Raw genomic sequence first — 15,161 nt, 5'->3', positions numbered from 1 at the left:
ACCATGCTAACCGAACTAGCAAAGGAATTCGAACAGATAGGTCTAAAAATGAATTTTATCAAAACCAAAATAATTAAATAATGACAAACAAACAAGATAATAGAAACGTAATTCTAAATAAAACCACAATAGAAGCAGTTAATGATAAAGTATACATATATATTTGGGACAGATAATAAAAATAAATCAGGAAAACAAAACAGCAGAGGTAAAAAGAAGGATCAGATTAGCCTGGGCAGGATTTGGAAGGTTAAAATGGGTCTTAAAGAATAAAAAAATACAACTATACTTAAAAACAAGAGTGTTTGACCAGTGCATACTCCCAATTCTCACATACGCATGCCGAACATGAACCTTTACCAAAGCAAACATGGATAAAAAAATTAAAAACCAAAAAGCAAAACAACTGGACGAGAAATAAAACAAAAGTCAAAGACGCAGGACAACATATAGCCAGGCTAAAATGGAGTTTCGCAGGTCATAACGCCAGACAAACGGACAACAGGTGGAATACCACGATATAACAATGGAGACCATGGACAGGAAAGAGAGTAAGAAGACGACCCCATATGAGATGGGGAGATGACATTAGAAAGATAGGAGGACCACACTGGAAACAGAAGCGAATGGAGGAAATTGGGGGAAGCATATGTTCAAAATTGGACGAATTAAATGGCAAAAGAAGATAGTAAGGATCAGGTTAAGGTAGATAAATTTAAATTTTAAAAGAAAAAATGCATTGATAAGTTTAACACAGGCAGATTTATTTTTAATTAGGCACACGTTTGATTTTACAACTTTACACCAACGCATTGCTGTATTTGTTCTTCCGTGTTGTTGTTAACCATTACATCCATCAGTTACTAAATAGATTTTTATGTTATAACTTCGAATGCGTTTGATTTTTATCAGCTTTTAAACGACATAGCCACAATAAATAGTTGTGAAAGTTATGCGCTGCGTAACAATCGATTTAGAATAATAAAAGATATATATCTGTTTAAAAGAATGGTTATGAAAATACTTGTTGACATTTTTTTGAATAAACACTCAACATTAACAGTTTTTAACTCAATAGGTGTATTCGCGGAGCAAATCCTGAACTTACCCAGAGGGAGAACGCCTGCGCATTATGTGTTCAAAGGCAAAAATTCGACAAAAATACAACTATGTTCACTATTTATATTTATTTTTTTATAATAATTATTAATATAAATTTTAGATGGTTAACATGCAGTTCTTCTTTGGATTCTACATCGATATTTTGTACGAACTAATAAAATGGGTAAAAAAAGATCTTAATGGACAACCAAATATATAACAAAATATACAATCAGAGATTTCCAGTAATCATTCTTACATCGGGAAGACCCAGCAAGAAGTCGAAGACCATATTAGATTCTTGAAATCAAAGAAAAATGCAATTCAACCATTTGTTTTTTGTATGGTTGGTGATAATTAATCCCAGAGAGATGTGATATTTATGGAGATGTTATTGTAGATGTATTTATTTTCACGGTATCAGGTATACATTTTTTATATAATATAAATATATATATATTTTTTGTATATTTTATAAGAAAAATCAATTTCTGTTATATTTAGTTATTCAGTTTTTTCCAAATTACATTATAAGAAGCTGTTTGTGTTAATTAAAAATATATGTTTTTTTTTCTTAAAACTTATAGATACCTATTAGTTTGAGAATCGGCAAAAAATCGTTGCTTCAACCTATATTTGTAATATTTATGTAGATATTAAGTCATCATTTTGTTTACTTATTAACTATTTTTATGTTATATACAAATATACATGAAGATGACGTTCACTGAACTAAAAAAGTGCGTAAATATAATGAAAAATACATTGATTCAAAAACGGGGAGCAGTAATTTTCGTCCAAAGATCAGTATCGTTGGTCCAATGTAAGTAGATACATTAACTAATGCTCAAAAACATTAACTTCTATGAATTAGTACGTTCATTCAATGTACTTTCTAGTTAAGAATTAATGTACCGATACATTGATTCAATGTACCGATCCATTGATTCAATGTACCGATACATTGATTGAATGTACACCGATACATTGATTCAATGTACCGATACATTGATTCTTAACTAGAAAGTACATTGCATGAACGTACTAATTCATAAAAATTAATGTTTTTGAGCATTAGTTAATGTATCTACTTACATAGGACCAATGATACTGATCTTTGGACGAAAATTAATGCTCCCCGTTTTTGAATCAATGTTTTTTTCATTATATTTACGTACTTTTTTGGTTCAGTGTATATTGCACCAATTTAATAGAACGTCCAGAAAATTGAACATGTTATTGCACCAAAAAAGATAAAATGCATGGTTATAACAGCAAATCTACTAAGATGTAAATTAGAGCTGGAGTGTCAAATAATAGGACAAGTGAAGGAGTTTAAATATCTATGCATCACACTATCTAGCTCCGGAAAGCTCGAAGCAGAAGTGGAAGACCAAGTGAATAGAACAAGCAGAGCCGCAGGTTGCATGAATGAAACAGTATGGAGAAATAAAAATATCAGAGAAGAAATGAAAGGCAGAATTTACAAAACACTCATCAGACCAATATGACACACACGGCAGAAACACCTGAACTAAAAACAAAGAAATCTGAATAGCAGGTATAGATTTGTTGGACTATTTCAATATTACATGACCCTTATAAAACGTTTTGCAATGCTACAAATTAATCATTATAGTTTCACAATAGTGTGACTAGTATTATATTTCATCACAAAGTACAAAGCAAAACAAATCTTGAATCTGATAATATATGAATACACGTATTACCGGGAGAGCAAATTAAAAAATGACTATTGAATGAAAACTATTTTTATGTGTTCAGTATATTTGGAACAAGATTTTATGCCGTCGGGTGCTATCATAAGATGGTATTATAACAAAAGAAAGAAAGTATCACACTAGAATTTACGAAGAAAATGAAGACAAACAAAGAACTTGATGTGGAAAAGCGAAAGCACTACATATCTTGATAAAAAGCATATGGGATACAGAAAGAGTGCGAAAATAGTGGACCATAGCAAGGATATTCCCAATACACAAAAAAGTGACAAAATGAGAAAGTATTACAATTAACAATATACCTAATAAAAGAGGCAAAAAAATTGGGCTGGTAATAAATAAGGAAAAGACAAAATACATGATAAAAGGGGAAATAGATAAAGACAAAGAAGACAATTTCACGTTGGAGATAGAAGGAGAAAATACATGCATGTTCAAAGGAGTTTTAAAATTTACTTATCTGGGTGTAAAATTAGATGACAAAGGACATGGAGAAGAGGAGATAAAGGCAAGAATGGCAAAAGGAAACCAAAAGTATGGATGCAAAAATTAATGAAATCCAAATATGTCTCAAGAAAAACATAAATTAGAATCTATAAAACAGTTGTCAGGCCTACAGCTACATACAGCATAAATATGCATGCGAAACATGAGTGCTTAAAAAATAAGAAAAGAAAGAAATTTACAAAGATGGAAAAGGAAAATACAAAGAGCAATATATGGAGGTGTGAAAATAGATGATTAATGATGAAGAAGGAATAACAACGAACTTGAAGAATTATATAACGAACCAAAAGAGGCCAAAAGTAAGGACGGTAATCAGCACAGACAATACGATATTTAGGACACATTGAAAGAATGGGAAAATAAAGAATGGGAAAATAAAAAATGCCGAAAATCACGAAAGCCAAAGTTTTTTTTACAAAAAAAGAAAAAATGTAGACAAAGAAAGAGTTTGAAGGACAGCGTATATGAAGACTTACAAAAAGGTAGTGTGTGTTGAGATTTGAAAAGAAAAAGCATTGGATATAAATAAATGGAAGGAAGTGGTTAAGAAATGAATGGAAAGACTAAGAAATATTAAATGTATTTTATAAAAATAAATGTAAATAGTAAATGATATGGAAAATTAAATTCATCAATTAGCCTATACATCTCCATTGCTGAACGTAGGCCTCCAGTAAAATTTTCCAAAAAAATATAAATATACTCATGATTAAATATTTATATGTAGTTCAAAACTAGACGCATAGACGCATACAGACGTAAATATTGATAATTTCGCAAAGGCCCAAAGATAAAGATAACATTAAATATTTACCTACATAAATATCGAAAAACAAATGAATGGAGAAAGACAACAGTGAGAAGTGTTAGCTTTGTATGAAATTTGCAGCCTGTAAAATTCACAAAAATGGGAGATAGACAAGTAGATATTTTAGAGATCATGTACATAATTAAAGAGAGGAAGAGACAAATCACGGGTGAAATGGGGTGACAATTTTAAAGAACATGCTGGAATAAGTTACAAGACATCAGCACTGGATGAAGACCAACGGTTTATGTCCAGAAATGGGCACAATAAGTTACTCTAGATTCTAGATGGAGAATAGGTTGACAACACCATAAGAAATATGGGAGAAGTTTATACATACTGATGAATCTTCGGAGAAGAAAGCGATATTATTTCAGAATTTTGTTATAATAGTTTTAAAGTCATCAATCATCAAATATATTAGGACTAATAATTAACAATTATTTTTTTGAGTAATTTTTTAAAGTAAATTGTTAAAAGACAAAAAATGAAAAAAAAAATAATTAAACATAAAGAGTTTGACCATTTGTACTCTTCTTCTATTAAATATTTATTATTCTTCTATTTTATTTATTTTATTGGCTATTTTATCATTTTTACCTTATTCTTTTTTTGGAGAAGTGTGCCACAGGATTGGGTTCCTGTCCCATCCCGACGGGGGGCACCTGCACGTGGTGCGGAAGGGGTGGCGGTGGTGGATGGGGTTGCAGGTACGTTGGGGGTGGCGGTGGAGCATAATGCGGGGGTGCTCCCCCCGCATAAGCAGCGTACATATCCACAATTGTAATTAAAAAAAAAATACCACTAAAAACACAATCTCAAGGCACTGAACTGTATCACAATTTTAGAAAATGTCTCACATCAGGCGAATCTGCCGAAAAAGTTCGAAAGGATAATCACATGGCACGGAGGAGCGGGCCAATGCCTATACGTCCGGCATACGCGGTGAATTTTAGCGAACTGACGATGAGAGAACGATGTTTTGGTTTGGTGCTTAGCTGGTGGATTGTGGATAGACAGCGCAGCGACATGCCCTGGTGGATGGAGATGGAAGAACCATCATTAAATATTATTGGTACTCGTTATAGTAGTCATTTTTTATTAGCAGAAATAAATAAACACATTTTCGAACATAATACTCAGTCTCTGGCATATTGTTCTATTTCCATATTTTAATGTCATTGTTAATGTACTTTAAATATCTTACAACTAACTGTACTTTAATGGTTCTCATTATAGTACAAATTCTAGTACGGATGTAGTACAACGTGACGACGTAAAGTTATCGTGTACATAACGGATCAAATTTGACAGATCTAAGATGTAAATGTTTAATAAGTTTCATTTGAGCTGCAACCTACACGTTGTTTTATCGTTCTTTATTTCTTGTCACTTTTTGCAAATATACATAGGCATATTCCCGATATAGGCACAAAGAATGAGGTGGCTGGGATATATCCAAAGAAAGACAGAGTACAGAATACAAAAGATGGTCTTACGTAAGAAGCCCATATGAAGTAGAAAAAGAAGGTGGAAAGAAAAGGTTAATAGTGACTTAAAGGAAGTATTAAAGTAAACACACACCAACAGATATCTCAATTACAAATCAAATCATACCATCAACGTTAAAAAGGGAATCATTAAATCGTTATATGATAGAGCCAAAATTACTTGTTAACTTGTTAACATCGGTTTTATTAAAAAATGATTATCCTTTATCGTTTATAAATAAGGAATTGTCAAGATTGGATCGAATGGAACAGAACAACTTAGAACGGGATCCTATAGCATTCACAAGAAATAATACGAGGAAAATATCAATACCATATATTATAAAAATCCGAGAAACTTAAAACAATAGGAAATAAATTCAACATTTCAACAACATTCAAAACAACAAACACGTTGAGATCTACATATTCTATCTAAAACTAAACCTAACAGTGAAACAGTGAACAAGAAAGAACAAATAATTGTATTTATAAAATACCTTGTGAATGCGAACAATTTTATTTAGGTGAAACATCAAGACCATTAAACGTTAGAATAAGTGAACATCAGTCGTAAATTAAAAATAGAGAATTTGATAGATCTCAAATATGTCAACACGCTTGGGATAATGAACATAGAGTTCAGTGGAGAGATTCAAATATAGTCCTGAAAGAAACAGATAGTAAAAAGAGAAAAATCAAAGAAGCGGCTCTAATTATGCTAAATGAAACCAATTGTGTCGCAAATTCCTCGGTAGAATGCAGTAGGATATGGTTACCCATCATACTAAAAGAGGAAGCCAATAGAAAGAAAATACCACGATTAATAAGTCAATAACATATTGAGTTAGTACATATTTTATATTTTAGTAATATTTATATATCTATGTACTATTAATATTATTTATAATTTAAAATAACACATGTACATATTAAGGTCAGAATTTTAGTTATCGAATCTCTAACGCGAGAATTTTACTGTCACTGTTGCATGTGGTTGTCTTTTGACAGATCACATGTTATGATTTTTTTTGTGACGGATATTTGTGGCGGGTTGATTTCATGTAATCGAATGAACTATCTTTCAGTAAAGTCATCCCAGGATCGCAACTCATAAATATTAGCAATATCATTTTAAAGTCTCCTACTTTAAAATGTATAATATATGTCTGAATTACCGATATCAATGAGTCAGATTATAAATGATTAGAAGAATTTTTTACTAAGCAACAACATTTTTGTTTAATTCATTAATATTTTTTTTGTATTTTGATAACAGCATCCGATTTGGATGTCGAAACGTTAATAAAATCATTTTTTTAGTAAAATTGTGGCTTATTTCCCATCAAAACTAGTTAATTACAAAAATTCCACAAGAAAATAGCTTCAGAACAACAAGAAGTATGTCTTTATTACCGAAGAAGAGAAACAGAATACATAACAACGTGGACAAAAAATATTTGGACAATAAATGGCCAACTATCTTCTTCACGTGCTTTATCCTTTAAGGACATTGGCGATCATCAAGGCCCACTTTACTGTGTGTAGCAGTTCTGAAGAGTTCTATTTTTGTTTTTCTACTCCACTGCTTTAACTTTTTCAACCAAGAGCTGTGTAGTCTTCTCCGTCCTCTTTTTTTCCTTCCACTTTCCCTTGTACAACCATCATCATTCTCTTTGCCTTATCCCTATGCGGGGTCGGCTTCCCTAATTGAATTTCTCCACACAATTCTATCTTGGGTCATATCAATGTCAATCCCCTTTACCAACATGTACTGCCTTATCGTCTCCCCCAGGTCTTCTTTGGTCTTCCTCTCCTACTCCTTCCAGGAATCTGCACTTCAGCTATTCTTCGTATTGGGTGATTAACGTCTCGACGTTGACCATGACCAAACCATCTTAACCTATGTTCTCTCATTTTGTCATCAATTGGTGCCACACCTAGACTTCCCCTAATATACTCATTTCTAATTTTATCCTTCTTTGTCACTCTACTCATCCATCTAAGCATTCTCATTTCCGCCACATGCATTCGTTGTTCCTCTTTCTTCTTCACTGCCCAACATTCAGTTCCGTACATCATAGCCGGTCTTATGGCTGTTTGATAGAATTTTCCCTTCAGCTTCATTGGAATTTTTCTGTCACACAACACACCACTCACTTCTTTCCACTTCATCAATCCAGCCCTAATTCTACTGCATGCATCTTCATCTATTTCTCCATTACTCTGTAATACCGATCCCAGGTACTTAAAATTATTGCTTTTTACAATCAGTTCACCATCCAAAGATACCATTTTATTTGTAATAACTCCATCTTTAAATGAACATTCCAAATACTCCGTTTTTGTCCTACTAAGTTTTAAACCTTTTTCCTCCAGAGATTGCCTCCACTGTTCCAGTTTTTGTTCTAAGTCTCTTTCACTATTTCCTTCTAACACGACATCATCAGCATACATTAAGCACCATGGAATGTTACCCTATAGTTTCGCTGTTATCTGGTCCAAAACTAATGAGAATAAATACGGACTAAGCACAGAGCCTTGGTGCAATATCCTACTTTCACATAAAATTTATCAGTCTCTCACACACCTGTCCTAACACTAGTCGTTACTCCCTCATACATATCCCTCACAATCTTTACATATTCACCAGGGACTCCTTTCTTATTGAGTGCCCACCACAGAATCTCTCGAGGAACTCTATCATATGCTTTCTCAAGATCAATGAATACCATATGAGCGTTTGTTTCTTTACTCCTGTATTTTTCCATCAACTGCCTTATAATGAAAATTGCATCTGTTGTTGGTCTGCCCTGCATAAAACCAAATTGATTCTCGGATATTTCGGTCTCTTCACATATCCGTCTATCAATAATTACTCTTTCCCATATTTTCATGGTGTGGCTAAGCAGCTTTATAGCCCTATAGTTTGTACATTGTTGTATGTCTCCCTTGTTTTTGTAAACAGGTACCAGTATACTGCTTCTCCATTCGTCTGGCATTTGTCCAACTTCCATAATTCTATTAAATAGACCTGCTAGCCACCTTGTTCCTGTCTCTCCCAATGCGCTCCATACTTCCCCAGGAATATCATCTGGTCCTACCGCTTTTCCTTTCTTTATTTTTTGAAGCGCTTGAGCCACTTACTCGTTTGTTATTTTGCTGACCATTGCTGCTACTGTCTCCGTTGACTCTACAGGCTGTCTGCCAAATTCTTCATTTAATAAGCTGTCAAAGTACTTTCTCCATCTCTTTTTGACATCCCTTTCGTGAACTAGTATTTTATTATTTTCATCTCGGATACATCTAATCTGATTAAAATCGTTTGCCTTCTTTGCTCTCTGTTTGGCTATTTTATATACAGTCGAACCCGCTTATTAGAATACCTCTTAAAGGAATATCCCGGTTTAAGGAATATAAATTTGAGGTCTCGAAACATTTATAGTAGCAACCAATGATCGGTTATTAGAATATCCCGGTTATAGGAATACTTTTACTTGGCACAAAGGCTATTCTAATAAGCGGGTTCGACTGTATCTTCGTTTCGCCTTCCCTGGTATCAAGTTGATCGTATAGGTTTGAATACGCTTCTGCTTTGGCTTTTGCTACTGCTACTTTCGCTTCCTTTTTCGCCACCATATAGTTTTGAAGATCTGTGTCGGATCTGGTTTCTTGCCACTTTTTATATAATTTTCTCTTCTCTTTTATTTTTCCTTGTACTTCGTTTGACCACCACCAAGTCTCTTTATCCTCAAACTTTTTTCCCTGACGTTTTCTCCAAATTGTATTAGGGCTTTCTTTCATGTTCCAACATATTTTTTCTACTATTCTTCTCCTGAATAGACCTTCTTTCTCATCTTTTAGCAGCCACCACTTGTACAACCCTTGTACAACCAATCACATCAATTGATATTTTTATTCCTTAGTATGTGACCAAAGTAGCTCATTTTTGTTTCCCATAGTGTTGAGTATTTCTTTTTCATCTTTCTTAACGTTTCCGTGTTTGTTAGGTGCTGTGTCGATGATATTTTCCACATTATTCGATAACACCACATCTCAAATCTGGCAAGTATTTTTTCAGTTGCGTCCGTAATTGGCCAGGCTTCAACTCCATATAAAAGGATAGAGATTACGTAGCATCTCAATACATACTCAAATTCTAATTTCTATTTCCAATCTACCATTGCATAATACTGTTTTCATCTTATTGAAAGTGCTACTGACCATCTCAATGTCTCGTTTTATTTCAAGGCTGCAGTCCCATTGTTCATTTAGCTCACATCCCAAGTAATTATTGTATCTGGGTTAGTGTTGCACAAATGCAAGAAGACGAGACTTAGACAATCTTGGTCTTGGTCTAGAGCCAGTACACCTAGTCTTGGTTTTGGTATTGCGCTCCCGGTCTTGGTCATTGGTCTTGCAGCAAGAGTCTAGCGTAGCAAGTCTCGAAGTTGCCTATTAGCCTATTGCATATCTTAGAACAACGTAACAGCGAGGTACATTTTAAGCTGGAATATCATAGCCATAGTAAAGACCAGCCATATTAATAAATATCTAGACCAGCGGTTCTCAATCTGTGGTGCATGTACCACTGGTGGTACGTATCATTATTTGCGGTGGTACACAAAACGCAAAAACAGCTAAAATCAGCCACAATTATTATATGTAGTTAATTAGATTACATAGCTATTTCAGTTAGGTGGTAACAAAAATAATAAAAAGTATTATGTGGTACATGACTCAAAAATATTGAGAATTACTAATCTAGACAATTGACACTGGGTGGGGTTTGAACCCACGATCTAAGTGATCCGTGCCTATGTTCTAACTAACTAAAGTTTATTAGAAACTTATGTATTTTATTATCCAATATAAGCGATTGAATAAAGAAACATAATTTTAAGAAAATATAAGGCTATCGTTTAAATTTCAGTATTTTATAAATGCTAGAATATTCCACAGAGTGATGCTAGCTCTGAGAAAAAACACAGTTTGATTGGTACCTACACCCGGTGTACAATGGCAATAACTGATTTGTCTAGCAATAATATTATGACAGCGATATTTATAAAAATAAGACAACATAATATTAAAAAAATCACTTAAATCGGACAAAGGTTCAGGAAATTCTAAACATTAACAATGACCCGTTTATAAGGTGGTGCGTAAATTTTTTGAAGAAGTGTATATCGTTATTAAATAATATTTCGGTGTTTTGTTAGGGTATCTGGCATTTTCTGTTCTTTTGTCTCGGTATCATACTTTTAAAAAATATTATACGCGCTGTTTCGGCAAATTTTGTTTAACCGAGTGACCTCATATCACATTCAGCAAAAACAATACATAATAGTCTTACTATTCTATATACCGATAAGATTTGTGTGTTTAAATTCCTGGAAAACTAATAATGAAAAAAATTAATTACTTATTAGGTATATTTTTTATCAACTAATTTTAAAAAGTTTAGAAGAAAATTAGAAGGCGACTATTCTCATAACCCGGACAATTAATTTCAGAGAAGTCGTCTGCTGGGAAGGAATGTACAAAATATTTTATTTTTACTTGTAATAATGACCTCTGATTACGTGTTAAATGTGGGAAGAGTTCTTTAAATGGATATTTTGATTCGCTATGTATGTTTATGGTATTGTTCGTAATGCGCATAAGTCCAATTTTCAAAATTTTTGTTACACATTTTTTTGTTTCTCATAGAGTATCTAAGAATATAGTCGAACTAATATATTCCCTAAAACGACCCTCAGTTCTAACTGCAAGACGCAAGAGTCTCGCGGGCTTAGTCTTGTTCTTGCTCAAGTCTTGCACGGTAAGTCTTGGTCTTGCTAAAATTAGGCGGTCTTGGTCTTGCGAAAACGCAAGAACAAGACCAAAACTGCAAGACCAAGACCGATTTTGGGCAACACTAATCTGGGTATTTTCTCTAAGGCTTTTCCTTTAACGTAGACGTAGATTGTCTCGTCTGCAATCTTGTTCTTAATGACAATCATTTTTCTTTCTTTTTTGTATTCAGGGCCATTTCAGACCTCTCGCACTACTGCATCATTAAAAAGTAGAGGGGTTAGTACACATCCTTGTCGCACTCCACTTCTTATTGGAACCTATTTAGATTTTCAACTCAAATTATGACTTTCTGATATCGGAATAAATTTGTAATGATTCTCACTGTTTGTGTGTTAATTGAGATAACAAAAAACTTCATTTTCTTAAACTATTATCATCTATTACATTATAAAAAAATTGGCGTAGTATGTAAATATATAAATAGCCTTTTTAATGAATATCTGTTGATATTTACTGATTTGTTACATCCTTCCAGTAAAAAACATTTTCGGTTATGTAAATGAGAGACAGTTTGCGGCTTTTTTAGATTCAATTACGATAAGGAAATTATTTTTTTCTTATCAGTTCATAAATAACTGGTAATGGTGTGTTGATGTTATGAAAGCCAAGAATATGTTCCGAATATGAGCGCTTTTTTATGTCCCTTGCAGCCCTTACTTTTATTGATAAACCGTTCAATGGCGATGAAGTTTTTGGGTGAATCTGCCAAGAAAATTATTCGAAAAGAACTAAAAAACAGGGCTTGTTAAAAGGTGAGAAAGTTGGTTGAGCTAAAATCCGTTTAAAAATTAACAAAAAAACAAGTTAGCAAAAAGTGTGTAGACTTTTCTAACAGCGCTACAGGCCTTATAGGAGGCCCCTTGCTTCCAAAAACTTGTTATTTCCCTCCACTTTTCCCGGTCTCTTGCCTTTTCTGTCCAATCTCTAATGCCTATTTTTGACAAGCCTTGCATTACCTCTTCCAACCATTTCTTCTCTGGACGTCCTCTTGTTTTCCCCCTTTCTCCCTCCTTCAGTATTGTGTTAATATTTCGGTTCTCTGTCATTCGTATAATGTGCCCAAGCCATCTAGCTCTTTGAACTCATATTCTTGCCGTAATTATTGGTTTTCTTCTTCTTCTTCCTTCTTGTATGAAGGCTTTAAAGCCTGTTTCTTCTTCAGTATTAGCCTTCTAAATTGTTTAAGTTATCGCACCATCTTTTTCTTGGTCTGCCAATACTTCTTCGTCCATTTGGTAACTTATCTCGTGCTATTCGTACTACCCTATCCTCTGCCATTCTACTAATGTGTTCGTTCCACTCCTGTTTCCGTTTTGTCACCCATCCATTTATGTCTTCTACATTGCATGATCTTCTTATGTTTTCGCTTCTCTCCCTATCCAACAGATTTTTCCCTGATATTTGTCGAAGTATTTTCATCTCTGTTGTTTCTAGTAGTCGTCTCGTTTTAGATGTGTCAGGTCTTGTTTCCGCCGTGTATGTCAATATAGGTCTAATTGCTGCTTTATAGATTCTTGCTTTTGTGTCTGGTCTTAGGTGTTTGTTCTTCCAGATTGTGTCATTAAGAGATCCCGCCGCTTTACTTGCTTTTAAGCTTTGTTGTCGTACTTCCTCTTCAACATCTCCGTAACTGGTAACCTATAATTCGTAACTCTCCGTAACTCTATAATTGTTGGGGTCTTCTTATTGTCTCCTTTCTTGATTATTAGTTTATTGGTTTTCCATACATCTTAATTATTTCTTTATTTGTTCGTCTTCTCCAAATTCTCTGTCGTGTGTATTCCTCTTAAGATTTTCTGAGTACCTTTCTTTCACAGATCTCTACTCTCTGTTCTCCCTAACTAACAAAGAATACAAAAGTAAAACTAGAAAGAGAAATTAATTTGGATAACACATGGAGAGCCATAGAGGAAACAATGACGGATACAGTTAAAAAATAATTAGGTTATAAACAAAAAATACAAATGAAAAGTTGGATGACTGACGAAATCCTGGCAATGTTCGAACAAAGAAGAAAATATAAAAACCAAGTGAACCGAGACAAATATCGAGAACAACAACAAAGCATAAGAAGGGAGATAAGAACAACAAAAAATAAGTGGATAAAGAAACAGTGTGAGGAAATGGAACAGTTACAAAAACAACACGATGACCAAAATCTACATAAGAAACTAAAGGAGGTAGCTGGAATATACAGAAAAAAAGAAGTTTTCTAACTTAGAAAATGAACAAGGACAAATTGCACAAGATGATAGAGAGAGGAAACTCATTTGGGAACAATATATCAAAAATCTCTTTGCAGACGAGAGGCCTCAGATAGAAGTCGTTCAGGAAAAAGTGATATGATATTAACAACCTATCTGGTCCCGAGATCACAATTGAAGAAATTACTAGAGCAATAAATACCTCGACAGACTGGAAAGCAATTGGACCTGATCAAATTCCTGTTGAGTTACTCAGATTGTTAGATGAAGAGGGAATTACGATACTCATAAAGATTTTTCAACCAAATCTATAAAAAAGGAAAATTCCCTGTCCAATGGCTTGTATCTACCTTTATCCCTTTGCCAAAAAAGAACAAGGCAACAAAGTGTAAAAACCACCGACTGATAAGTCTGATAAGCCATTCTTTAAAATTATTCCTCAAAGTTCTTCACTACAGAATTTCCACAAAAATGCGATAAGGTTATTGGTTGCTCACAATTTGGATTTAGAAAAAGCCTGGGTAAAGGAAGCACGCGTTGCAACCAAGTGCTAGCTCAGAACTGCTACGATCAAAGGAAAGATGTAACGATGTGCTTTAGAGATTATGAAAAAACCTTCGGTCGAGTACAACATCATAAACTCGCACATATACTAAAACAACTCGACATAGATCAAAAAGACATTCGTTGCATAGAAGCTCTTTACTGGAATCAAACAGCTGTCGTCAAGGTGGATAATGAAACAACGCAAGCTCAAAAAATTATCAGAGGTGTAAGACAGGGATGCATTCTCTCCCCACTACTGTTCAATTTATATTCAGAAAGTATCTTCCAGAAAGCTCTTGAGGAATGCGAAAGCGGCATCAAAGTAAATGGTACCTGGGTCAATAATATACGATATGCGGATGACTCTGTCTTAATAGCAAACAATATAGAAGACCTCCAAAACCTTCTTAATAAAATTGGAGAACATAGCGAGAACATGGGACAGCATCCAACATAAAAAAGACGAAGTTCCTTATAATCAGCCGTCAATTATGTCAACATCAAAATGCAACACTAGCATATAACAATCAAGATGTAGAGCGTGTAGAAAATTAAATTAAGTACCTGACTATGTGAAGACTGGATGTCGGATATGGAAATTAAATGTCGGATAGAGAGGGCCAGAAGTGCATTCATGAAATTCAGAAACGTCTTTACGAACTCTGACTTTGACCTGAGCCCTGATTCTAAATCAAATTTCGACACTAAACAAGTCGCTTTCAATATGGCGACGTCGAAATGCGACTGTGCGAGCCTTGTGGATTTTAGTTGAACTAATAATTAATTAATTAATTAATTAAGAAATTAATAGCGACTCCAAAAAAGTGGTTGATATTATAATTTCGATGTCGAAATTATTTGACACGGAGATGAATGAATGGCCAAAAGCGAGGTTAGGTTTAGT

The 15,161-nt window shown here is 33.9% G+C and overlaps 1 protein-coding gene across 4 annotated transcripts in view; it reads right to left on the bottom strand.

Annotated features, from left to right (window-relative positions):
* The window catches only part of LOC114344813 (aryl hydrocarbon receptor nuclear translocator homolog), a 357,658-nt gene that overhangs the window by 330,816 nt on the left and 11,681 nt on the right, over positions 1–15,161 (bottom strand). The window contains exon 1 of one of the 4 annotated variants that reach the window (XM_050641368.1): positions 4,759–5,121. The exons of 2 other annotated variants lie outside the window; for them this stretch is intronic. In XM_050641368.1, coding sequence (XP_050497325.1) covers positions 4,759–4,931 — 173 coding nt within the window. In that variant the 5' untranslated portion in view covers positions 4,932–5,121. Of the gene's footprint in view, positions 1–4,758; positions 5,122–15,161 lie in introns of those variants that run through there. One more of the 4 variants, XM_050641367.1, reaches the window with a different exon arrangement.

This window comes from Diabrotica virgifera, chromosome 10 (genome assembly GCF_917563875.1).
Source record: "Diabrotica virgifera virgifera chromosome 10, PGI_DIABVI_V3a".
NCBI classification, from domain to species: Eukaryota; Metazoa; Arthropoda; class Insecta; order Coleoptera; family Chrysomelidae; genus Diabrotica; species Diabrotica virgifera.
This window is presented reverse-complemented; position numbering and strand designations above follow the sequence as displayed.